Here is a 24,579-nt window from a genome sequence, read left to right as displayed (position 1 = left end):
CATATTGTAAAATAATTCCAGGTGTTCTAATACAAGGACCAACAAGAAGGTTGCTGCAAGAACATGTCTGATATTACAATTAAGTTAGGTTGTGATGGGGGTCTCGGATACAGGGATAAATGCAGGGTGTACTTGTTGCTCTTGATGATGAAAGATAAGGAGGCATGACAAGGGCACTGATACCCTTTAATTAGATGGGGTTACAAGTGATATCTATTTGGCATACAAGGTAATGAGTTAAAGTTTATTGGGTTGTTTAAATGTTTAACCTATTTGTTGATCATAATCACAAATCTAACTGAAGTATGACATCAGAGATTATCCAGTGCAACACAAGGACAATAGATGAAAGAGGCTAGGTAGAAAACGAACCTACATATTGAAGGGGAAGGGGAAGATGAACACCCACACCGAGACACCAGTGTCATGCTGAGCACCTGTCCAATCCCTCCTCAGCTTCGGTACCCCTTGTCTATATTCTTTGAAAGAAAGTGAAACTGAGAAAGACAGAGTTACAGAGGGGATGACAAGAGCAGGCTGTGTCTCACCAAGGAAGAGGAGAATCCTCTGATAGTGAGCAAATTCTGTCTTAGAACAGCTGTTCTGCATTTAGAAATGAAAGGGGTTAGCACAGAGCCAGATGGGGAGGGTGCAGAGTAAACCGGAAGTGTGGGTTAGCAGCTTCCAAAGTGAAAGAAATGACAGTGACAGTTTGCTGCCTGACCCCAAGCTCTCTATAAGGTTGGAACATTATCTTCAATCTTCTGGCCCAGTATATATGAAATACATATTTGTGAAGCAGGAACTACTGAGGACTTGCTTACCCTGTCTTGTCAGAGTTTGGCTGTCAACTCTGCCTGCATCCAATCTTGCCCGTTTTTAGGCAGAATTCTATAATTAATTTTATTCCTTCTCAAGACTCTGATGGGGTCAAAGACCAGATAGTTTAGTTCTACAATTATGTTTAGTTGTTTAGGGGTTATGATGTCTTTAGGTCTAGATAGATGTTTTAAGTTGATAGAAATGAGATATGCTAGATGTCGATTTACACTCAGAATTCTAGACTCACCAAGAGAGGAAAGATGTTTTCTTCAAGGTTGCCAAATACAAATAGCCAAAACACTATGAATGTAACATTAATATAATTCCTGATTGCTTCATAGTTCTTCTTGATGTATGTAGTTTATTTTATATGTGCGTAATAAAATAAATGCATATATAAAATATTTAAAATACATTTAAAAAAAAGAAAACTGGTGCAGAGAAAGTGGAAAGGGGTTTGGCAAGCATAGAATCCACAGAGAGGCTGCTGGAGTCTGGAGTTGAATATCCTTTGGAACCCTGGTTTTGATTTGATAGTCTCCAAGACCTTTGTCTCTCACTGAGCTCTTCTCAGTAGCTTTGTGCACTCTAGTTCATTGGATTGCCCTGCTGAGCTCTCAGCCCCCGTGGTACCCAGACCGGTGACGCAGAAAGCGTTTGGCTTCAGCTGCAGCAGCCTGAGAGAGTATAATGTTAGGTGGGCAAGGGTAAGGCAGCCACTGTGTTAACACCCCACACCTTAGGGTGTCCAATGAACCAAGCCCTTCCTTCTTCAAGTCCCCCTCCCCCCAATGCTTGTTCCATAACCATCTCTTTCCGATTCAGCATGAATCTGTAGGCCAGCAGGAGCCATTTGTCTTTTTGTTCCTGTGAAAAATTGTATTTTCAAACACTCGTTGAAATATCCATGGAAGAGGTGGGTAGGTGAGAGAAACACACATGCAAAATCCCTCCTGTGGGTCTGAACAACACCTATGAAACCAACTGTGACACACCAGGTGTCTCATCAAAGACAAAAAAGAAAGCAATTATCACCCCACCTGGACCAAGCATCCCTCTCAGTCAGGTAAGCATTTCAGCATTTGCCTTGCAGAGAATCTTACAAAGCTCTCACTTGGAGCCTCTCTGTTTAGGTTTTGCATGGCTCATGTCTTTGCCTGTGTGCTGCCTTGCTCTAGTCTGTACACTGAAGGAAGGAAGTCATCCATCTCGGCTACACCCATCCTGGCACCTGATCCTTAGGGGCTTCTCTCATGTTCTCCTAAGCTCCTTAGGTACGGAGAGGTAAGAAGGAATAAAGGGTTGGGAAATGTCATGACCTTCCTGCCTAATAACAACAAGGTCAGCACAGACGTGGTGTTTTGTCCTCAAAGCCTGTGATAATCAGGGTAGCAGAGCTTTCCAGCCTGAGGCTGCTAGGTCCTTCCTCTGGGGCCTGTATTTGATACATTCCTTCTAGTCCAAGTGCAGCTGGTGGTAGGCTGGGCGATCAGTTAGGGGAGACGGTCCACCTCCTCCAAGGGGGAGATGGAGGTGAGTGTCCTTACAACCACAGGCCCTTTGCAAAAGGTATTTCAATGGCCCTGATGATTGTAAACCACGTGCTTTCCTACCTATTTTCTTCCAGCTCTTTCTGCTCAAAGGCCACAAGTGTTCAGCTGTGACTCCGCATCACATTATTGTGGATGTTATGGAATGCGTTGACTTGATTTGATTTGATTTAATATACGAACATGCAAATCTAAACAAACTAGGTGCCACTCTTAGCTGAACAAAAAGATTCTCTATCTGAATTGCTGTATGGAGCAAGTTGTCCGTTTCTGGTACCTTCCAGCCCAGAGTATCTCAGCCCTCTTACCCTCTGGGTCTGGTTATTGGTCACCAGTTCATAGATGGGAGATGCTCTGGTTACTTCCAGCAGAACCGGTTCATCAGGGGTTTCAGGGTTGGATGTCACATGACACAAAGGACAGGATGAGGGGCATCGTCCCTTGCTCTGGCACTCCATTCGGACTCCAGCTGCCATACGCTTGGTGCCAGAGTCTGACAGGCTAGCGATGTATTCTGGGAATGTCAGCACCTTGGGATCTCTTTCCCGCTCCTCCGACTCATCAGATGGAGAGTTGCCTGCCAGACCAAAAAAAAAAAAAAAGAAAGTGAGGGAGGCAAGACAGCAAGGACTGCCATGACTTGGTGGCTCCTGAGTTCTGAGGTCTAGCCTTGAGAAGTTGGAAAGTGTCACCAAGAGAGTAAGATTGTGACTCTGTCATTCCATTTAATTAGTGCACACATCTTCACAGTGACATGCAGAGTAGGAAATGGCCCTTCAAGTATGAGAATCGGTTGTTTCTTTTCTGAGACTCATCGGCTCCACTGGCCCACTCAGAGGGATGTGCCTGCATATGTCCACTCAGAGGGATGTGCCCGCATATGTCCACTGCCAAGAATGCAGATAGTAGCAACAGCGATTGTTCTATGCCTTGGCTTCTTCATAGCACCTACCTTTAGCATTATTAAACGAACAAATTACAAGATGATTTGGCGACACATATATGGTGTCTAACATACATGAAGCACTCACCATCAGAATCTTTGTCATAATTACAACTGAGCTTTATGGAGCCTTCCTAGGACACTGGAGTTTATTCAAGATCTCCTTTCACCATTACATAACCACTGCCAAGAGTCCACTATTATACCCATTTCTACATATCAGGAAAGGGCAATATCATCAAGGTCACAAAGGTAGTGTGCTATGAAATGTGGTATCTGAACCCAGGCATATATATATATATATATGTCCAAAGCATTTAGGCTGTAAAGCAAAAACAACATTTCTCAGCTGTATAATTAGCTCGTGTGTTGAGAATGTGGAGGGAAGTTAGGCCTTTTTAAAAATTATTTTTCTCATAAAGATTTTTCACTGTCATTTGCTGCTCAGAAGTTAGCTCCACAAACTCTTGATCTATTTTTGGTGACAAACATGAGAAGTGCCTACGAGACACCCGCGTTTGTTCCCCACACGAGAAAGCACCCCTCGCTCTTCCTTTCACCAGTCTTCTTCACGCTCATCCACTTAACTCATTATCTATAAAGGAGTCTGCGGACAGAACCCTCCGGAGTTTTTAAAAGCTATTTCTGACAGTTGGTGTCCCAAGCAGGAAATGATTTTGGAGAGACTGCTGTGCCTTCAGAGATGGTGGCTACACAGAATGTTCTGGTCTCCTGTGGATGCATTCAGAACGTCGTACTTGATGGGGGCACAGTGTGAACTGGTTGAAAGGTTTCACGAAGTACTTCCAGGAGGTGACTGGGAGATATGACTCACAGGCTTATGAAAAACAAATGTTCTACCCCTAGGGTACAGGGAGCACCCTTTATCCCCTGTGTAACATGGGCTGATTTGGGAACATGGTGAGGTTTCCAAAGCTCTTGATTCCCAAATGAACAACGTCATTATGTGGCCGAGGCACTTCTACCCAACCTCTCTTGACAAGGGACTCCTCCTGTGTGTGAAGGCAAAGGGCACACTCAGTGACTGTGGCAATCAATTTAACATTTGCATTTTATTTAATCATAGATCCAGGGCTGAGCTCCTTCCCAGGTGGTAGAACGGGACAGCTGCACACACACCACAAGTCAAGGATGATCTATCAAAAAGAGCCCAACTAACCAAACCCGAATCGCTTCACTCACAGGTCCACGTTTACGAATATTTAGGCTTCTGAAGCTCAGTGATGGTTCTTCATTTTATCTTGGGCTGAGGATGGGGTTCCTAGCAGTATTTGAAAGGACCACAGACTCGCCAAGACTTTCTGCACCCTCTTTTTGATCTTACCTTACCTCTTCTCCAGACTGCTGAATGACTAAGTCAAAATAAGTGGAAGTGGAGTAAGGTCTTCAGGAAGTGTCCTGTATCTGTGCCAAGTCTTTATGGGGCTGAGGTTCTTTTCCTCTTTGGCTCTTAACCACCTTTATCACCAGAGGCATTTCTGTACTAAGCCACAGCCCTCCTTTGTTGAGAGCCCATTCTGTACACTTGCAAATCTACAATACGACCACTAGATGGAGGTAGTGGATCTAAAATGAAGGCCTTCTGCGCTGTGAAACCACACTAGGGAAATTAAATGTTCTGAGCCCTGAGTATCGTGTGGGTATCTCAGCATTTTTATGGATATTTTTTCTTAACACACAGGGGAAAAAAACTAAGAAGTAAAGGCATAACAAATTATATACCTCAAAACCTCACTAGAAAAATAAGAGAAACAGGAGATAAAGATGGTAATTGAATGAAAACTCACAAGAGAAAAATGTAAAAGAATCCTCCCCAAATATTCTTAATTTTGAGTAAAAGTTACTACAAAGCGGAGTAATGCGCCAACACATTTCTGTTCTCTCACCTTTTAAGCAAGCTTTACTGGGTCAGTAACTAGGTGAATTATACTGACATGAACCACCAGGGGGCACTGTAATGTGAGTGCCTTGTATAGCCTTAACTTCCCTGCTCTCTAACTTGCTGTCATTACTGCTTGGAATTGCTGTAAACATGAAGGGCTGCTCCCCTTGTTGCTGTCTTCGGGCATGCCAATTAAAATCAAGATGTGGATAATCTCTGTCAATACCCGTCCACCCTACATACTTGGCAAGATTACAGAATACACAAGGATGGCTGAGAAAAGGATATAGGAAAAGATGATGGGTGCCACCAAATGCTCCTGTTTTGCTTTTTTCTTCAGAACCTTGTCGTCCATCTTGCCCCACCCCCCACCCCAATCAGGTCCACATACAAGGTCCCTTCTGGAAGTCATGGCCAGTGTACCTTGCTGGCCCCATGCTCACACGAGATGAAGCAGTTTAGCAGGAGGCTGGATTTATACAGAGCAATGAACAGTGAGGCCCCCAAAGCCATCTATTCAGTCTCCAGCCAAGAATAGACATGTGTGTGAGAGAGATTTTTCAAAGAGAAAATGCATTTTCTATGTGCAGTTAAAGATACAATTGGGAAATACTCTTTAAAATGATGGAGTCCATTGATGAAAGCCCACATAAATCTCCCTCACCCCAAAAGAGAGTGCAGCCATTCACTGGGAGTGAGTGAATGGCTCAGGTCCGAAACTCTTTGGGAAGAGTCTGCTCTTTGTTGGCAGAAAGGTGGGAAGAGGGAAAGCCACTTTATCCCCTATGACCCAGTGGTCCCCTCTTCCTATTGGCTGTTTCTATTACAATTCTTGGCACCTCTCTCCATCCTCTGGAACCTAGGCAGAGATGCTCCTGGAATCTGAAAGACTGTGATATTTCTCAGGAAAAGAAATATCTACTTCAGTAGACACATAGTCTTTGAACACAACAATCTACAGTTATGATCTTGGAAGACAATGATTGGTAAGTGTGCCCTCTGACAAAGAATACCTGTGTGGCCCCTTGCCATCAGTTTTGCAAGATCCATCCTTTTGCTCTCATGTCTGGCTGTGACATGTAGCTTTCTTGCAAGTAGAGGAATCTTCAACCTGGAATGTAGTTAACAACCCTAAAGCTGCAAAGCATTTTGCAAATACAGTTTGCTATAAATAAGTGCCATTTGCTTTAGGCTAAATCTGTATCCTCCAGCACACAGCGGATGAGTTTCCCCAATAGAATATCATGATAGGAGAATATTGGCATCCTTAATGTGCAGAATCTCACTGTGTATGTGCCCATGGCCTTAGGCATGTACATATTGACCCACCTAAATCCAGGGGCACATTAGGATGATGAAAGTGACCAAGCCATTCTCGTGCAGTTCTGCTCTGTTTGTGTGAACTGACAGGTCACAAAGGTGAACGACTTGTTATGAAGTAAATTGGTACAATTCCTGTAGGATTCTGAGGACTGCTTAAAAATCTCTCTCCTGAGCTAGTGCCCAAGGCAATGAGATGCTAATGACATCACAGCTAGAACTACACAGGCAGTTCATTAGGCAGCAAAGAAATCAAATGCAAACTAATCAGCTTACAGCTTTGGGGGGCTAGCTTTGGATGCATGGGAAGAAGGTTGACATGGGCAAAGGAAGCACCTCACCGAGAGGTCGTAGAAGACTGCCCACCCACAGCTGGTATGCCAGGACGCACCCCAACCTTTACTCCCATCTACAATGTGAGCCATGATTCCAAGTTATCTGGTGCACATCTCCTTCATCTCGTGGCTTCCAAGGAGAGGAATCCAACCTGGGATGTCATTACCAACCCTAAAATAGGTTCCAGTCAGTCTCTTCAGGTGCTTAATATCTTTGGAAAGGGTTGGAAGTCAATTGGGTGGGACTTGAACTGAATCACCAGTCACATCATGATCACATATTCTGAGATTCAAACCAAACGTCAAGCTGAAAGAATAGAAGCAAAGCATTTGCAAACAGTTCTCCTATCCCTGACTAAGCCCCCCAAGGGCGAAAGGCAAAGAATCAGTATGGTAGCAGATGACAATGTGACTCTACCCAAGGTCTCTTTCCCAAGTAGCAAAGCTTTAGGTGACTGCTACTTGATATCCACTTATACAGGTTGCATGACATCATGCCCAAGGTTGCCCTAATTGTGGCCACCAGCTCTTCCACACTCTCTTGGCAGCCTCTTCCTCCTCTTGCACAGCTCAACTCAGCAGAAGGACAGCTGATTCCCCAGTAGCTCAACTCAAATTCCCTATACCTCACTGCCCCCCCCAGCCCCCATATTCATCATCATCATCATCATCAATATTACGTTACTTTCTCTCCCGACCCCATGCCCTTTCCTCCATGCTCAATGCCACGCAAGGGAAGGAGCAGTTTGAAACCTACTCCATGGATGGCCTGAGTTGGCTTTTGTTCTGCTTTTTTGTTGTTGTTGTTGTTTGTTTGTTTGTTTTGTTTGATTTTTTTTTTTTACTTTATCTCTTTACAGATGGGTGATTCAGGGGCAGGTTCCATAGCCTTCTAGAGTCTAGAATTCCATGTATACAAAGTAGACATGTCTAGATCAATCGATTCCTCACTAAAAGAACCCACAACACAACTGAGCATGGAGATACATGCCTGGAGCTCCAGCCTTTGGGAAGCAGAGGCAGGAAGATCAGACACTCAGAGTCTTCCTTGGCTACATGATGAGTTCAGGAACCGCTTTCAGCCAGATGTGGCGGAGCAAGCCTTTAATACTAGCGCTCAGGGAGGTAGCGGCAGGTGGATCACTTCGAGTTCAAGGCCAGCCTGGTCTACAAATCATGGCTGGGACAGCCAGTACTACACAGAGAAAGCCTGCCTTGAAAAAGAAACAAGCAAAACAAAACAACAACAAGAAGTCTGTTTCAAAACACCAAAGCAAAAACAAGCAAATCAGCAAACCACAAAGTGAGTCTTGAACAGTCCTCAGGACACAATGAGCAGATTCTCAGTTTACTTACTCTGACCCTGCTTGTCTACTCCCCCTGCTCTGCCTGCTCCCAACAGCCTTGTATAAGTGTGCTGTGAAAGGGAAAGTTATGCCTTGCCCTCAAGTACAATACCGCATAGTATCCAATATGTAATAACTCAGCCATTCATTAAAAAACATCCTTGTCATTTGCTGAATGACAAGAAAGTTTATTGAATAGTAAAGATTTTCCAATGAGTTGTATATAAAGTGATTACTTCCTGTCATCTTCTAGTGCTAACTAGACATCTGAGCTTCAATTAATGTGACACACTGGTGTCCTAGGTTCTTCTGAAATGTTTTAGATTTGTCTGAAATGGAGGGTACCTGAGTGCTTTTCAGTATGCTCAGGTATAAAAGATTGTTCAGAGATAACTTGTTTACAAAGATTTAAGTGGACTATAGAAATTCCATCGCCCAATACCTGGGGTACCTAAGGAAAGATGTCTGCTGGAAAAGTGGAGTTTTGTTTAATTGACACTGACTCAGACAAATGCTTACTTGTTCTGCAGTTTTGAACTGTATACAAGCGTATCCATCTGGATGCTGAGCAATTATTTACTGGAGGATGTGAGGATTGAGACAGGAATATCCAGAATGGCCAGCTCTGGGGATGAAGGACAGTGCTTCTCCATGCTTAGAAAATCTGGGACATTGTTTCAAACAATGCTTTTGAGTAGCAAAGAAGTCAGGGACTGCTGTCTCCGGGCCAGCAGAATGCACACAAGCACTACATGGACATGAAAATGCCAACAGGAGAGGGGAAGGGGAGGGACTTGTGGGTAGATCTGGGCAACAGAGTCATTCTGACCTCATGTGCTTCTTCCCCAGCAAAGAGCTATAGCTGGACTCCACAGGTTGTCACAGGAAGGGAGACACCTGGAAACCTGCACCTTCTACAGTTTTCCCAATCTCCCAGTCTCAGCCTGCACACAGGAACCACTCCATGTTCTCAGCCTCTCATCCATCAATACCAAGTAGCTCCAAGTAAGCAATCTTCTTGTAGAACTAAATAACAGAAACCACTGGTTGCCATCTGACCGATGTGTCCAGGAAAAGACACCCAGCAAGAAAGAGTTTATGTCCTTGCTCTTCCCTACACACTAATCCTAAAAAGTTCCCTCCTTCGGGGCCTATCTCTTCTTTTGTTCTAACATCAATGTCATTGTACATTTCAGACTCAGTCCCTTGGTATTTCTTTCGGAAATATCTAGAAATAGTGGGTCTTTGCTATAATCAGACCCTGCAGCCAGTCCCTGGAGAGAAGTACGGAAGGGCATGGTGGAGCATCTGTCATCAGATACCCACTGACCACCTCACAAAGTGCCAGCAGCTGGGGGTACCCAAGGAAAGATGTCTACTGGAAAAGTGGAGTTTTGTTTAATTGACACTCAGGAAAAAAAAATGCTTACTTTTTCTGCAGTTCTTGTTGACCTTTTTTCTTTTCTGAAAATGCAGTGTTCCAATTTCCTGCCTGCTTCATAAAGCATTGCCTACCAAACAGAATTAAACCTTTCCCCGAGGTGCCTCCAGGTGATGGTTTTGTTCATCAATTATGACTATGCAGATTTGGAAGTTGGAGGAGAAAGAAATAAAATGGCATCGATGCCCTGATGGCTTTTAAAAATTGATGGATAACACAATGTTATAATTTCTTAAGATAATCTCCCCTCTAAAGGCTTGTTTTCTAACAAATAATTGTCGACTTGAGGTCCCTAGCTAATTAGGTTCATGTTAAATTTAGATTCGGTGTAGGTACAGTCCTTAGTCTTTGCCAAAAGCTGTTAGTCAGTTTTAGGGTGGGAAGAGTAAATTCAATAATAAATGATCTAAATTCACCAAGCATTCCATAATGCCTCCCTTGGTCATTGACAGAGACCTTGAGTCCAAAGTTCAGTCAATGAACTTTTATGGTATCAGAATCTACCGAAGAACCATAAAACAAACATCAGAACAGCCTTTTAAATGAATCTGTGACCCCATCTGCACCCTCCTTTTAACATCACAATCTTTGTGCAAAGAAATGAAAGTAAGGCTAACTCGGCCGTGTAAGCAACTCTTTGAAAATTCCTGGAGATCATATCTGCACAACCCATACATCTCAGGAGGAGTAAGGATCAAATCCAAGAACTGCTGGAAGCCCTAAAGATTTTGCTACAAAAACAAACTCCTCGACCCAGATGCACTGTTAGTCCCCAGTGTGCAAGAAGCTGTCTTATGCTATGTTGCGTTGTCGTACCCAGTGCCCCACACTTGAATGTGTTCAAATTAACGGATGCACAGGACTAGAAAGAAGCAAGAGGAACTATGTCCGTTCTCTGTCTGAAACCCTCAAGGGACAGTCTAAACTTTCATTAAGATTCACCATAAGGGCAGCACCAGAGAATTTAAAGCTTAGGCAGATTATCTAGAAGGCTTTGCGAAATGCCTACATAGAGATGAGAGCATGGGAGATTGGGCTGAGCCCACAGTCACTCAGACCTAGAGTTCCTGCAATAGTGATGCTTTCTTTCGCTCCATTCTTCTATTACCCTTCCCATTCTGCTCGCTAGTCCCTCATAGAATTAATTCTACTGGCAGCTTGTACAGACATACACAGGAGACATGGTCAACTGCACTCGGTGCTGTGGATCCCGTCACACTCACTTCCATAGAAGGGACGTACCCAGCCCATGCCCACAGAGTCCAGTACAAGTGCTCAGTGAGAACAGTCCAGGTCTTGGCTGGCTTATGAGACTGTCATGTATGCACTGTGAGATGTTAGGAATGGAACGTTAAGGGTTAGATGACGCTCCTTTCCGGTTGCCTCCCATAGACTCATTTCTTGAATTTCTAAACGCCTTTTGTGCAAATCAGAGCTGATCACCAAGGTTTGCTCTCACCAGGCTTCCTAAGGCTGCATTTACACATCAGCAGCAGGTGGTTTAAGTGATAAAAAATGTATCCACTCCAGGCCTGAAGGCTAGAGGTGCAAACTGAAGGTGTGGTCAGGGCCATGCTCCCTCTGAAGGCCAGGAAAATGGCCACCACTGTTTCTTCCAAACTTCTTGGAGGTCCCAGCACTTGTTGGCATTACCTAACTTGCAAAGTTGTCACTCCAGTCATGGCCTCAGTAGCCATGTAGCATTCTTCTCTGTGAGTCTGTGGCCAAATCTGCTTTTCTCTTCTATACTAGCCATTGGGTATAGGCTGTGTCTTGAGTTCATGATCACCTCATCTTTCCTTTTGCAAAGACTATTCTCAAATCAATCAACATAATGAGGTCCAAGGTAGGCATGGATTCTAGTCAACCCACCACCGTGTCCCAGCTTTTAACACTGTAGGTGAGTCCTGCGATGCAGATCTAGTGAGCTTTCATTTGCTGGCCATCTGGGCACTGGCCACCCCTTGGCTTCCTCCCAGAGCACTCAAGCATTGGAAAAGAGAAACACATGTTTCACTTCTTCTGCATCCCGCTGCCCAGCAACAGCTGTGTCCAGCTTCTCATCAATGTCAAAATAAACCTGACATAGAAATTCAGAGTCACATCCTTCAGGATGTGCAGAGCTGGCCTGCGTTATCCCTGCTGTGTGCCCACTGACAGAGTGGCATGGGTGAGAGAGAGTGGGGAGACACAGGGCTAGGATGGAGGTGAAAACGAGGAACACCTGCGGGATTTGCTAGTCTCCAATCCCCATTAGCAGGAAGACAAAGTGAATGGGGAGGCATGTTCAGCAGATTACCAGGAGAGAGTCTCCTGTGCCCTTGTCTAGAGGGGCACATGTAGGCTGTCCACCCATAGTTCCCTTGTGTGGCAGGCTGGACTGAGAAAACAGAGATATGATCCTGTAATATCCCATGACAAGTGCTTGTTCTCTTTCTGGGTCCTTCTCGAGAAAGAGCCAAGAAAACTCTCAGAGGAACAGCCCAAAGCAGGGAAGGGAAGAAAGAAACATGACCTCCCACCCCAAGAAGCGGAAAGACTCAGAATCCTACAAACCAAAGGGAGCCTCCAGATTTAGCTTCCAGCCCAGGAAGTGTTGAGGATCCATGCGTCTATAGAACGAAATCAATGATGTTTTCTTCTAGCCATGTGACTGCGTTATTCTCAGACAGAGGAGCTGGAGTGTCCCTTTGGCTCTCCAGCTCAGGAGTCCAGCACTCGCTTTGTCATGGATGCACACTGGACTTTGGAAGATGGATGCCTGCCTTTTGATATACCCCTGACCTCTCCCTTGTGCTCACCTGCCTCTCTGTCTTCCTTTCAACTTGGGCAGGAGTGCAGGACAGAGACCCTCTGGAGAGTTCTAAAGTAGGGCAGCCCTGATATGTTAGCATGGCTTACCCTGGCTCCTGCACATTCTAAGGACATGGCGGCATGTGCAATGTGCTGGGTGAGGACAGCTAATGTGAGTTACATGCAGGTAGGAGTCTCCGGAGTGAACGCACCTCCATGGTGTGATATTCACAGCCTCACCAAGATGCCACGGAGGGCTGGTTATAAATATCCTTAACTACCAAATGGTCTAGAAATTTTTAATAAAAATATTATTCAATAATAATACTACTCCGACCGGCAAGGGAATGCTGTAACAGCCTCCATTTTCCTCCAGATAGTCATCTAGCTTCTGTTTTTCAAATGAATTTGGATGTTAAATCCTTTTGCTGCCCTGACCAATTTATCCTGAAAATTAACTATATATGACAGAACTTAAAGTCCGTTACCACTTAGCTCTGCTTTGCTGAAATTTATGCTGCTTCTCTGCCTGCTGGGGCCACTAGCTCCAAGCCACTGTGACTTGGTGGTGATTTGGGATTCTGCACAGTCCTCTCACCCCTTGGTCCTCATCTCTTGAGTTCCAAAAATTGCTGAGCGGGCCAGGCTCTTTTCACCGCTAGGTGACCCATGCCCTCTGTTCTTGGGTCCTGTGGTCTCTGCTGCTGCCTCTCTCAGCCTTAATGAAGTTCTCCTTATGAGATGTGGCCTCACTCAAGGTTGTAAGCCAAACCAGCAGACTCCGGAGCCTTGGACTGATCTTCAGTACCACATGTGAACTTTGGAAGCAGCCAAATGGTATGAGACAAAGAGGCTAAAGATGAGCATGGCATGGATGCTAGGGCAGCAGAAGGGTACGAGAGCATATTAAGAGAATGTGATGCTGCTGATGGAAGGCCACGCTGCCATGACAGACCTACACCAGGAGTTGGCTCAGCTTTTCTTGGACCAAGTGGAGAGTCACATTCACCCTGGGGGAGGTAGTTAGACTTGCAAGACACTTAGCTGCCCTGTGCTGGATATCTCCTAGATGTTTTAGATATCTGATGGGCTATGTCCTAGAAAGGGCACCACATGTTTTCTGTGTAGATCGAAGATCAGAATTGAGACCAAAGGCAGGAAATAAGAATGACTTGAGTTTATTGAACTTTGGATTTCACTAACTATACGTGTGGTGCCAGTATTGGTTCTCAGTGTTCGTGAAGAAAACTGCAAGATAGTTAAGGAAATAAAACTCATTTTTTTTTTTTCAGTGTTCCTAGAGTGGACAGGAACATGGCGATGGTGTGAGGGCTTGTGTTAGAGTACTGGGAGGAATTTTAGTGTACACAGAGAAGTACTGAGACCTACTCCACGGGGGGAGTTGGGCTAAAGAAAGACACTAAACTACTTTAACAATGGCTTTTGTATCTGGGTGCAGTGGCTCATGCCCCCTGTAATCCCAGCACTCTGAGAGGCAGAGGCAGAAGGATCTCTGTGTGTTCAAGGGCAGCTTGGTCTGGAAAGTGAGTCCAGGACATCCAAGGCAACACAGAGAATCTCTGTCTTGAAAAACAAAGCAAACCAAAACAAAAAAGGATGTCTTTTGTAATAATGTTTTCAGCTTGTACAAAGTAGGGTAGGCAGCCTTGGAGATGAGACGGCTAACTTCTAACCAGAAGTGGTGTTCACGTAGAAGCTGGAGAGCCACCTGTCAGGGATGTGAGCACAATATGGGCATTGAAAAATTAGTCCCATGTCCCTTTAAAAGTTACATTTAAGCTCACTATTTGCAAGTAAGTGGCAGTGGATATCTGCATCTGATCAGGCACCCCTGGGGTGCTGGCTGAAGCAGGCTTCGGGTAACATATTGAGATTTACCACTCCAATAAGGGCAATATTTTATTAAATATTTCAAGACTACCTTTTACAAGTTTTATAAACATTTCTAATAAATAGAAAAGCTTAAATTGTGGAATAGACTTTTTAGGCATTCAGCAGGTTATTGTTTGATGACAATAAACAATTCCATTGTTTATGGAGGTGTTCTTTAAGCATTTACGCAGCGCTCCAGAATATACAATAGGGCAAGTTTCAGACCTATTGATTTCAGCTCTGATGACCTTGGCCTGAATTTCCAGAAGCAACCAAAGGTTCTCCCCAACCAGGAAGTTTTGCTGAATCTGCATAGGTGACTGTCATAAGCAGAATATTATATCATATACCATAGTTAATTTGCTTCCTGGGTTTTACAAGACAAAAATGCTGTGCCCTCTGTCCTAATTAGCAACAAATTAAGTCAGAAGCATGTTAGATTCTTGACAAAGAAGAAATCTACTCAATTGCATAAGTTCATCTTCTCATGAAGAATATACTCTGGGGCCAGATGTAGGGTCCATGTCTTCAATCCAAGCATGCAGAGGCGGAGTCGGGAGGGTCTCTGGTTCAAATCCAGCCTGAGCAACATATAGAGTTTGATGACTGTCTGGGCTACACAGTGACATCTTGTCTGAGAAAGAGGAGGAGTGAAAGAGACATAGAAAAACAAGAAAGAAAGGTTCTGATGGAGAAATGGGAGAAGGTAGCACCCCCATACGCAGCCACCCAATGAGACTAGCACAGCCATCAGAAGGAGAGGTAGATGAAGACACGTGCTCTCTTCCTAACATGGCTCCCGTGTGAGCTCACACTGACAGCATGCAGCCTTAACTCTTCTTATTCAAATGTCTGAAGGAAAACTTTATCATTAGGTCCAACAAGATGTGTTGTGATTTTGTGTTACTTCTTGGCATTCTTATAACAATAGTAGATGTGGAGCTATTATAAATATTGTGGGCCTGTTTGTTCAGAGTGACAGGTAGCTTTTGTTCCCCAGGGAACCTGCAAAACTGGGAACCAATATCTCTACAAATTGTCTGTGGATCAATATTACAGGGAAGAAGTGGGGAGAAAAGAGGCTATTGGCCATGCTGAGCTTCATCTCAAAGAAAATGCTGTATTAGTAGAGAGAGATTAAGCTCTGATCCTCAAACCCATTCTTTTCCATTACAAAGGATTCTCCCTGAATTGTAGCCATAGGTGGATGATGCTTACACAGGGCGATGGTGTATAAATGGGAGCCATTAAGAACTTCCATTCTGTATCTTAAATAACTATTCATAATACTTAGCTGTCAGCACTAAAGCAGTGCTCAGATTTCTAGATTATCTTTTGTTTTCACAGAAAAATGAAAAATGCCTGCCCTTCAAGGTATCAGCAAAACCCAAGGGGTATCTTTACCCTGTCTACAGCTGGAATCAGAAACCTAAAGAGAAACACACTCTGATATATTAAGTCATGAATTCTATGTGTTTCCAAAGCTTTCAGCCATAGGATCTTGTATTTAATTTTCATTCTTACAATAACAAGCCTACTGCCAGACAGCTCAGATATTGTCCTTACTATACTGTAGTGTCAAACAAATAAGCCAACACAAGTCAATGTCTATTCCTGTGTGTACATGCACATCCCCAGCAAAAGATCCCAGTGCCAGCAAATTCAATCCAGCTAACAGAGCTGGAAGATCCAGGTTCTCTTAAAAGGCCTGATAAGAAAGTTTCCGAGTCCCAGAGACACATCAGACAGGAAGGTCTCATGCATTGCAGGGGCTTTCCCCTTAAATCTCCAGCCCCAAACCACAGCCAATTTCCCCCACGTGCACATCATTTTAGGTCCTTCCTGCGCTTCTTCTGTCAGCCTCTCAGGACTGTCTTTCTATCAAAAAAGTTTCATGGCCATCGGGCAAAAGTCACAAGACCCAACAGGAACTCAACTCAATTCAATAGAGCAAATACAAAGTTATTGAGTGTCTATTTACACGGTGCCGTGGTGGCTTTCCTGAATATCCCAAAATGAATTCTATGTAATCCCTACACTCACGGGATCTATTATCTCCCAGAAGAGAGAAGACAGACACAGAAAATACAAATGCCATTTTACAAAAAAGGATCATGTAAGAGGCAGATTCCATCAGGGAGGTTAGAATGAGAAAGGACCTTTGACAGGCCTCAAGGGATATGAGCATCCTTTAGGGGACACTTATTGCCATCTACGGCAGGAGGTGACAAGGTCTTTCTATAAAGAACAAGACTGAAACTACTTTAGGCTTTGTGGGCTCCTGGTCTTTGAGGTGACAACTCCAGAGTACCCGCATACTACAAAAGCGACCACGGACATTATGCAAAAGAGCACATTTGTTCCAATAAACCCTTACAGATCCCAAAGCCTCATAGTTTGCAGGTAGCTTTACATAATTTGCACATGTTGCCAAGTTTGCTCCCTTTTTAATTTTTATTTTACAACTTTCAAAGAATTCTGATACTATTCTTAGCCTGTGGACATTTTGAAAACAAGCAACAGGCCAGAGCTGCCTATTGAACACAGTGTGCGACCAACCTCTCCTCTGCTGACGTTTTACTGCAAAGAAAGGCTCGGCTATACCTGACCTCACTGAATCCTTAGACTTGCTCTCTGAGGTAGGCATCATCATTCTCAGCTTCCAGACTTCCAGATAAGGCTTATTGACCCTGGGTCATGTGAGTCTCAAAGGCTTTGCCTAGACCACTGGGCAACACTGCCTCTTTATAATGGTCAGAAACATATAGGGATCATGTGATAAATATTGTTTGGTTGTTTTTTTTTTCCCCCCCAGAGGTACTTCGAAACCCAAGCGGTCTATTAACTAGAATATGAGGTTTGCTGTGGTGATTCTCGCCGATTAGAGTCACTTTGGATTCCTGTGTTTATCCTGTTTTCTCTTTAACAAGTCACACTCAATGATTTTTTAAAAGATTTATTTTTTTATTATTATGTATACAGTGTTCTGTCTGCAGGTACACCTGCAGGCCAGAAGAGGGCATCAGATCACATCATAGATGGTTGTGAGCCACCATGTGGTTGCTGGAAATTGAACTCATGACCTCTGGAAGAACTGCCAGTGCCCTTAAGCGCTGAGCCATCTCTCCAGCTCACTCAATGATTTTTCTTTCCAGAATATCACCCCCATATTTGAGGAGGGAAAAAAGTACTCTTTCAGTATATATTCCAAAGTCTTCCTTCCATCTCCCATGCTGGGCCAGAAGCCATGTGTGGAAGGTTCTCTAAGGACTGCAGGTGGTAGACGTGCTTGGAGACAGAACTGTCTAAGCCTCTAACTTCTCTCTTTATTTTTTTCTCTCCATTCAGAGGCATGATTACCTCTTGCATGGCTTCTTTACGTTCTGTGGTTTAAAATCGATTTCGTGTGCTAGAGGAGATGGAGGGAAAACGGAGATTGCCATGTTTGCTCCCATCACCTGGTATGATTACCCCAGTGGTGGTCTCCAGCCTTCTTGTATCATTTTCTTTCTCTGAACAGAGCTAAACTATCCTTTCAACTGTCTGTGGGGTTTTCACAAATGTAGGCTCTCCCTGAGCTGTCAGCTTTTTGATGGCACAGACACTCATCAGTGGAGACAGACCTATTAGAAATCAGCCCCGTGTCGAGCCCTGGGCCAGGCCCTGTAGGGAGTACATGCAGTAAATTGTCTTTCCTCAAAGAATTTATGATTTACTTAGGATAGAAGACCAACAAATACATAATAACAGAATAATGCCAGCTTCTCCTTATTAAATATTTTCCATGTCCCTGGTATGTGTTCTATTAAATAAAACAAACTTTGGATTAATAATCAGAGATTTATTCAAAAGCATCATTGCCAAGGTAGAAGTGGCAGGGACACTGTTGCCATACAGAGAGAACCATTTCCATAGCTAAAACACTCTGATGGCGTCTGCAAGTTGCTCAAGGAACATGGAAAAGCCTTCTACTTTTATAGACAGAAGTAAACAGAAATAATAAAGCATGTGGAAATGCTATAATTGGATAGAGGAGCTGAGGCCAGACTGCTCTTCTTGTAGCTGTGTCCTGGCCCTTCCTGAGGGTAGGCCAGAGCTCAGAGGTTAAAGAGAACTAGCTAAGCCAAATGTTGATTAACAAACACTTCCTTTTCTGTTGATGATATAAGCAGTTCAGCTGACCATTTATGAGACAAAGAACAGGAATTTAGTAGTTGGCCCTGCAACCTCATCAGAGGTAAATATGTTATCTTTGCCAAATCCATCTAAGTATCAGAAAGATATTACTTCTTGAACACGGATGGGTACAGGGATTTCTTAGTCTCCACACAAAATGCATCACCATCCATAATCTGCTTGCATCTTCAAGGTTAATGCTGAAACAGTCGATCTTATGCCCAGGTCTGAACCCAGGGAATATACTCACTCCTAAATTATATAGTAGCAACCAAAGGTGTAAGGAAGAAGAGAGTGGGTGAGGGCTGGAGAGGCCCTCGGGGTTTTGTAGAACGAGTGGAGGCTCCCTAGATTGTTAGGGCAGAGTATATTCCTCACAGAGGGGAGGAAGATAAACACAAACACACACACACACACACGCACACGCACACGCACACGCACGCACGCACGCACGCACGCACGCACGCACGCACGCACGCAAAGAGAAGGGATGCTACAGAACTTAGTAGTTTAGCTCTGCACCCCAGGCATGTTACCAGGGAAAGAACAAACACTAATGTTACACGGTGAGCCATGACCTGAAGAAGCAAGGCAGGAAGGGAGGGTGTAAAGCTACAGTCTGGAGGAAAGCACTTGCTGGAAGCTGAGGAAGCCTGCCTGGCGAGCAGGCTGAGGAAGGTAAGTGATACAGCGTCTGGACTTCAGCCCCTGAAGGTCTGAGTGAATGAGAAACCGGTGAGAAGACAAGGACAGCCACTCAGACTTAGAGTTCCGGGGAATCAGACTAGCAAATGAAGGGGCCTAATGGGAGGATTCCACAACACGGCTGAGGAAGGACGGATCTCATTGTCTTAGAGGGTAAATAACAACAAAACCTCAGAAATTGTTGAGGTAGGTTTTTAGGACTTTTGTTTACAGAGCCTCCGATGGCTCTTTTGTCTAGAATCCTTTAAAAGCATTGTTTAAAACAATAAATAGGCGAACACAAAAGTTTTCATGCTTTGAGATGCCAAGAGAGCTCATGTCAAAGTTAAGCCTACAAATCTTCAAATCTTATGAATCTTTTTATAACTCTGTTAAATTCCTAGTATGTATTAAAATCTCATAAGATGAAATAGAGAATGTGGTGTTGGGCAAAATTCAATTCTTGAAGAAGACCTTGTTTGGACCCATGTGCTGCGAACCCACTTCAGCAAAGTCCCAGGAGTCTCATTATTCAGAACCTCCCATGGCCTTGTGACCTTTTGGAAAGGTCACAGTGTTTTCGAGGTATCCAGTGTTTTCGTTATTCCATTGTGTAGGTGAAAACTCTGAGGATGAGGGTGTTTGGCCCTTTGTTTGAAGATTATATAGCCACTAAGGATCTAACTACTGCCTCCCTACCCCAGCTTAATGCATCCTTCCACATGACAGATGTGCAAGATCGTCAGTATGAGATTTTCACAGCTGACTCCAGAACACCTGATTACCCAATTCTTTCTGAGTTGTTTTCACTCAGAAGTCCTTGCTGGATTTCATGCACTGTAAGCCTGCTGATAGCAGCTTCCAATCTATTGGCATTCGCCTGTGGTTCTACACGGCTTCCGGTGGTATCATTTGGATTTTAGATTGCTCCTCTCCCTTTGTTCTCTAGAACCTGGCATCTATAAACATGACAACACAGGCTGAAAGGGCACAATGAGCAATCTCCTGCCTTCTAATGCAGGCTGGTGTGATGTGGGGAAGAGAAGGGGGGGGGGTGGGCACGGATAAAGTCCTGATGTCTTATACGTCCCTGGAATTGACATGCACCAGGCTAGTTCTCACAGTTGCTCCCATCAAGAACCGTTTAGTGTTAAATTTAGAATAAAAACCAATTAAAAGATAACAAGGAAACATATGCTCAGAATAGCAAGAATCAAACATGACTGCTAGCTACTGGAGGGAAGAGTTCGTATGCTTCACAGATTGAATTCTCCCTTGCTCATTCTCCATCTCTTGCCCACATCGCCGATTCATCTCTATCCAAATGACCTGGGGGTGGGGCACTAGGATTTTTACTACATGTATGGTGCATGCAGCAACCTGATCCTGTAAACCAGAGTTCAACAAATTCCTACTGATCCTTTCCCATGTCCTAGATCAGAGGAGTCTGTCTAGGTGTTAGAATGGTGACACGGGCTAGGTTCAAGGCACTTCTATATGGGCTTATTGCCATGGCACTGGTAGCTAATGAGATTAAGACATAGATGATATACCAGCTTCCTGTTTCTCCTGTCTACCTCAGGAAGATGTACTTGAAGCTGGGGAGACCAGGAAAGATGCCTCCCCACAAAACCCAGAAGGTGCTATATGTTCTAGTACAACCTATGCTGCTATGATAAAATACTCATCAAAAGCAACTTGGAGACAAAGGGCTTATTTCACTTAAAATGCAAGGACACAATCAATCATTGAAGGAAATCGAGGCAGGAACATAGTCACGAACCTGGAGGCAGAAATCACACAAGTTGCTTGCTGGCTCTGTCTGTCTGTCTGTCTCTCTGTCTGTGTGTCTGTCTCTGTCTCTGTCTCTGTCTCTGTCTCTCTCTCTCTGCCTCAGTAGCAGGCGCATGTTTAACTAGCTTTCTTATACAGGCCAGGACAACCTGTTTAAGGACGCCATAGTGTGAATTAACAATTAAGTTATACCTATAGCCGGGCATGGTGGCTCATGCCTTTAATCCCAGCACTCGGGAGGCAGAGGCAGGCAGATCGCTGTAAGTTCGAGGCCAGCCTGGTCTACAAAGTGAGTCCAGGATGGCCAAGGCTACACAGAGGAAGCCTGTCTCAAAAAACAAAAAACAAAAAAACAAAAAACAAAAAACAAAAAGATACACCTATAGGCCAATCTGATCTAAGCAATTCTACAGTCTAGGCTTTCCTTTCAGACAACTCTACCCTAGGCCAATTGACAAAGATAACTAGGTCACTGCCTTCATCATTGTCAGCCTCTTCTGCATGCAGAAGCAAGCTAACATAGAACACAGTTCTGGTACCCAGAAAATCATGTCACTCAGTTTACTGCCTTTGTCGTCTTGTTAAATGTTGGCTTGGGAAGTTATACAGGCCCTTGGTGGGTTTCATTTATGGCTTCCTGGATAATCCCCTATGCTAGGCTCCACTATGGTTCTCCACAGTCTTGCCCTCCATATCCAGAGAGCCTTGCAACCTGGAAGAATTCTCTAGACTCTTGGTACAGCCACAGCCCACTGGACATCGCTTTCCCCTTTACCTAACCTTACCCTCAGCAGTCCCTACCAGCTCTGCTCCAGAATGTTCTTGGTTTCCCATCTTCTCCTATGGTTCCTTTCCCTCCAGTCATGTCCCAGCGTGCTCTTGGTTGTACCTTTCTAAAGCACAATCAGAGTGCAAGTTTTCCTCCTGAAATCTTTCAGTGACGTTAAAATAATTGAAAGACAAATATCAGATAAGATGATATTGCTCGCTGGCCCTTAAGCCTGGCCCCATCCATTCACTCTCTTCGGGATCTGCGTGCTCCACGTAGTCTGGGCACCTTCACTTCTTGGTCTCAACTGCCAGCCTAGGCCCGTGTCCATCTTAGATGCCCTTCTTGGCCTTGGCAGCACTGAAGTTCATCACTCAATTCAGGCAATGTTAGTTTTTTTCAATCCTGAACCAGCCCAGGTCATACTCTGCTCTTTCAGTTGTTTGTTTTCATCCCATTAGTCGCTCTCTCGCTTCATGTTCACTTCTTGTTTACCGGCCACTGCCTAGCTATCTGCGGAACAACTTGAAGGCACTGCCTACTTTTTAATTCATCAATGTACCCCAACCCTCAGCACTTCGTGCAGGTCTGGGCTGCCGTCCGCGCTTCATATACGTATTTGAGGAATGCAAAAGTGGGAGGAGAAGGGAAGAGCTGAGCAGAGTTAAGGTTTTCTTCTATTCTCTTGACGTTTTAATATTCCCTAGCAATGGTACAACTGTCAAGCAAATGATCACGACTGATTTGGTACCCTTGTGCAGGGAAGTGGGCATGCCAGGCAGATCCAGGAAGGAAGAGCCATGCCTAGGCAATAGGTATGTTTTGGACACAAATAAAAACAAATGTGTAGTTCTTTGAGACTGGGATGACAGGTAATACAGACCCGGTCCCAGTTTCTGTTCTGTCACTGTGTGACTCATGAGCTACAGTCCTCCCCTCTAGACCTCTGGGTGCTAGACTGCTAATGGAGGAAGAGGGAGAGTCACAATACAAAACAGCTGGCTCTCTGGGTGATGGTGTCCTGAATGGGGAGTGGCTAGTCTGCCACTAAGCTTCGGATGAGGGATAACCTACTGGCCCTTGTGAAATCTCAAGGGACAGCTCTGTTCAAATCAAAGCTGCACCTTTGTGAGTGAACAGAACTTCCATAAGCCCTTCACCAAACAGGATCTTGCTTCCTTGTATGATAAGGCAGTAAGAAATGAAGTATGTGTGAAAAACAGTTACAATTTCAAATTTCTGCATATGTACTTCATTATATTATGTCTTATAGCTTTCACAGTTTTGGTACCTTATGACTCTCTATGACAATCTGCCTTAGTAGTTTATTACCAGTTTCAGTAGGACAAGATATGGCTGCTCCACCCTTAGGTACCACAATCTGCCATGTACCTTTACCTCGTGGCCTCCCCTCTATAATCACTTTGCTGCCTACCCACTTCTTCCACTTGACCTACAACCAGGGGCACCTAGAGTTGAGTCTTGGGTCTACTCCTTTTTTCCCTGGCAGGCTCATCTCCCCACTTTCCAAGGCTTCAGACACTGCAGGTTTGCATCTGCAGCTCTGATGCCCCCTCTGAGTTCTAAACTTGGCACTCTATTTCTTTTGATTTCTGCATTTGGATGTCTGTATGGCCACTCAAACCATCCAGGTCTACCTGTAGCTCTTTCCTCTTACCTCTCTCCCACCTGGTGGGTTCCATCACTCCCAAATTAGGAAGTTATTCTTTCAGATAATCAGTTACTGAAGCAAATATCCAGACACTATTTTTGGCTCCTTTCCCCTTGCTCCTTACTTCCAAATTCACCTCATCACCAAATTTCTCTAGCAATTACTTTTAAAAAGGCAAACATCTATTTTTTGATCCACTGCCAGGGTACTGCTGTGAGCCACTTACAGCTGTCCCTGTATCAGCTCTGACTTCTCTTAAGCCATTTTACCCAGAGGAGGGGAGATCTGGAACTCTGATTAGTGACCTCCTACCTAATGTTCTAGTTGGGGCTGCATGGCTCTGTCTGTCAATCCTTAGCCTCTCCACCTTCCCAAGTGAGGCCACTGTCCCATTGTTCATACTGCAATGTCCTATCTTAAAAGTTCTGACTGGTCACTGTATTCTGCCCTCTGCCCTCTGCCCCCACCTCATGGATGCCTTTCCTCTACCTAGCTCATCCTACACAGCTTTGGCACATGCAATTATTCAGCTGTGACTTGCTTGATACTTTCTATTATGGGCAGCCTGACCTTATTCATTCTAATAGCTATTCAGTTAACTCAAAACCCATAATCATTTGCTGTTTATTTACTTCTTTAGCTGCCATCCTTTCCACGGCCTCTGGACCGCTTCTCTGATCCAGTGTTGTTTGCCCAGTAGCCATCAGTTAGAGACTCGGTAACTGTTCACTGCAGGCCTTAAAAATAAAGTTTGAAAAGAAAAGCCAATTTCACTGGTTTTGTATTTTTCTCTTGTCTTTATCTGTGAGTCACCAGTGACCTCTGCCAACCCCACAAGTGCAGGGTACGTGATCCGTATGAACTGAAACATACTGAAGACCCTTGGGGAAGATATTGAAGACAGTTTAGAGGATCCACCCTTTTCTCTCCACATAGTGCTGTAGAAGAATTCAGAGAGCTTTGTGTCCAGTTATCCTCATCCTACTACTGTGGCCAATACCCAATGTGAACTCACTGTGAGCACGATCTATGGCAGCACCTAGCAGGGCTGCAGGGAGTGGGACAAAGCCTGCACTGTAAGAAAAGGAGTAAATGAGGTATTATTTCAATCTTCTTGTATCTGTTGAGGCTTGCTTTG

The 24,579-nt window shown here is 44.3% G+C and overlaps 1 protein-coding gene across 2 annotated transcripts in view; it reads right to left on the bottom strand.

The window, feature by feature from the left end:
• Nucleotides 1-24,579, bottom strand: part of Astn1 (astrotactin 1) — a 307,273-nt gene that overhangs the window by 29,049 nt on the left and 253,645 nt on the right. For both annotated transcript variants that reach the window (XM_051147649.1, XM_051147650.1), the window contains exon 17: nucleotides 2,681-2,949. In XM_051147649.1, coding sequence (XP_051003606.1) covers nucleotides 2,681-2,949 — 269 coding nt within the window. The remainder of the gene's footprint in view (nucleotides 1-2,680; nucleotides 2,950-24,579) is intronic.

The sequence above is a fragment of the Acomys russatus genome, chromosome 6, assembly GCF_903995435.1.
Source record: "Acomys russatus chromosome 6, mAcoRus1.1, whole genome shotgun sequence".
Taxonomy (NCBI): Eukaryota; Metazoa; Chordata; class Mammalia; order Rodentia; family Muridae; genus Acomys; species Acomys russatus.
Note: the sequence above shows the minus strand (reverse complement) of the source record. Positions and strands in the feature narration are given on the sequence as shown.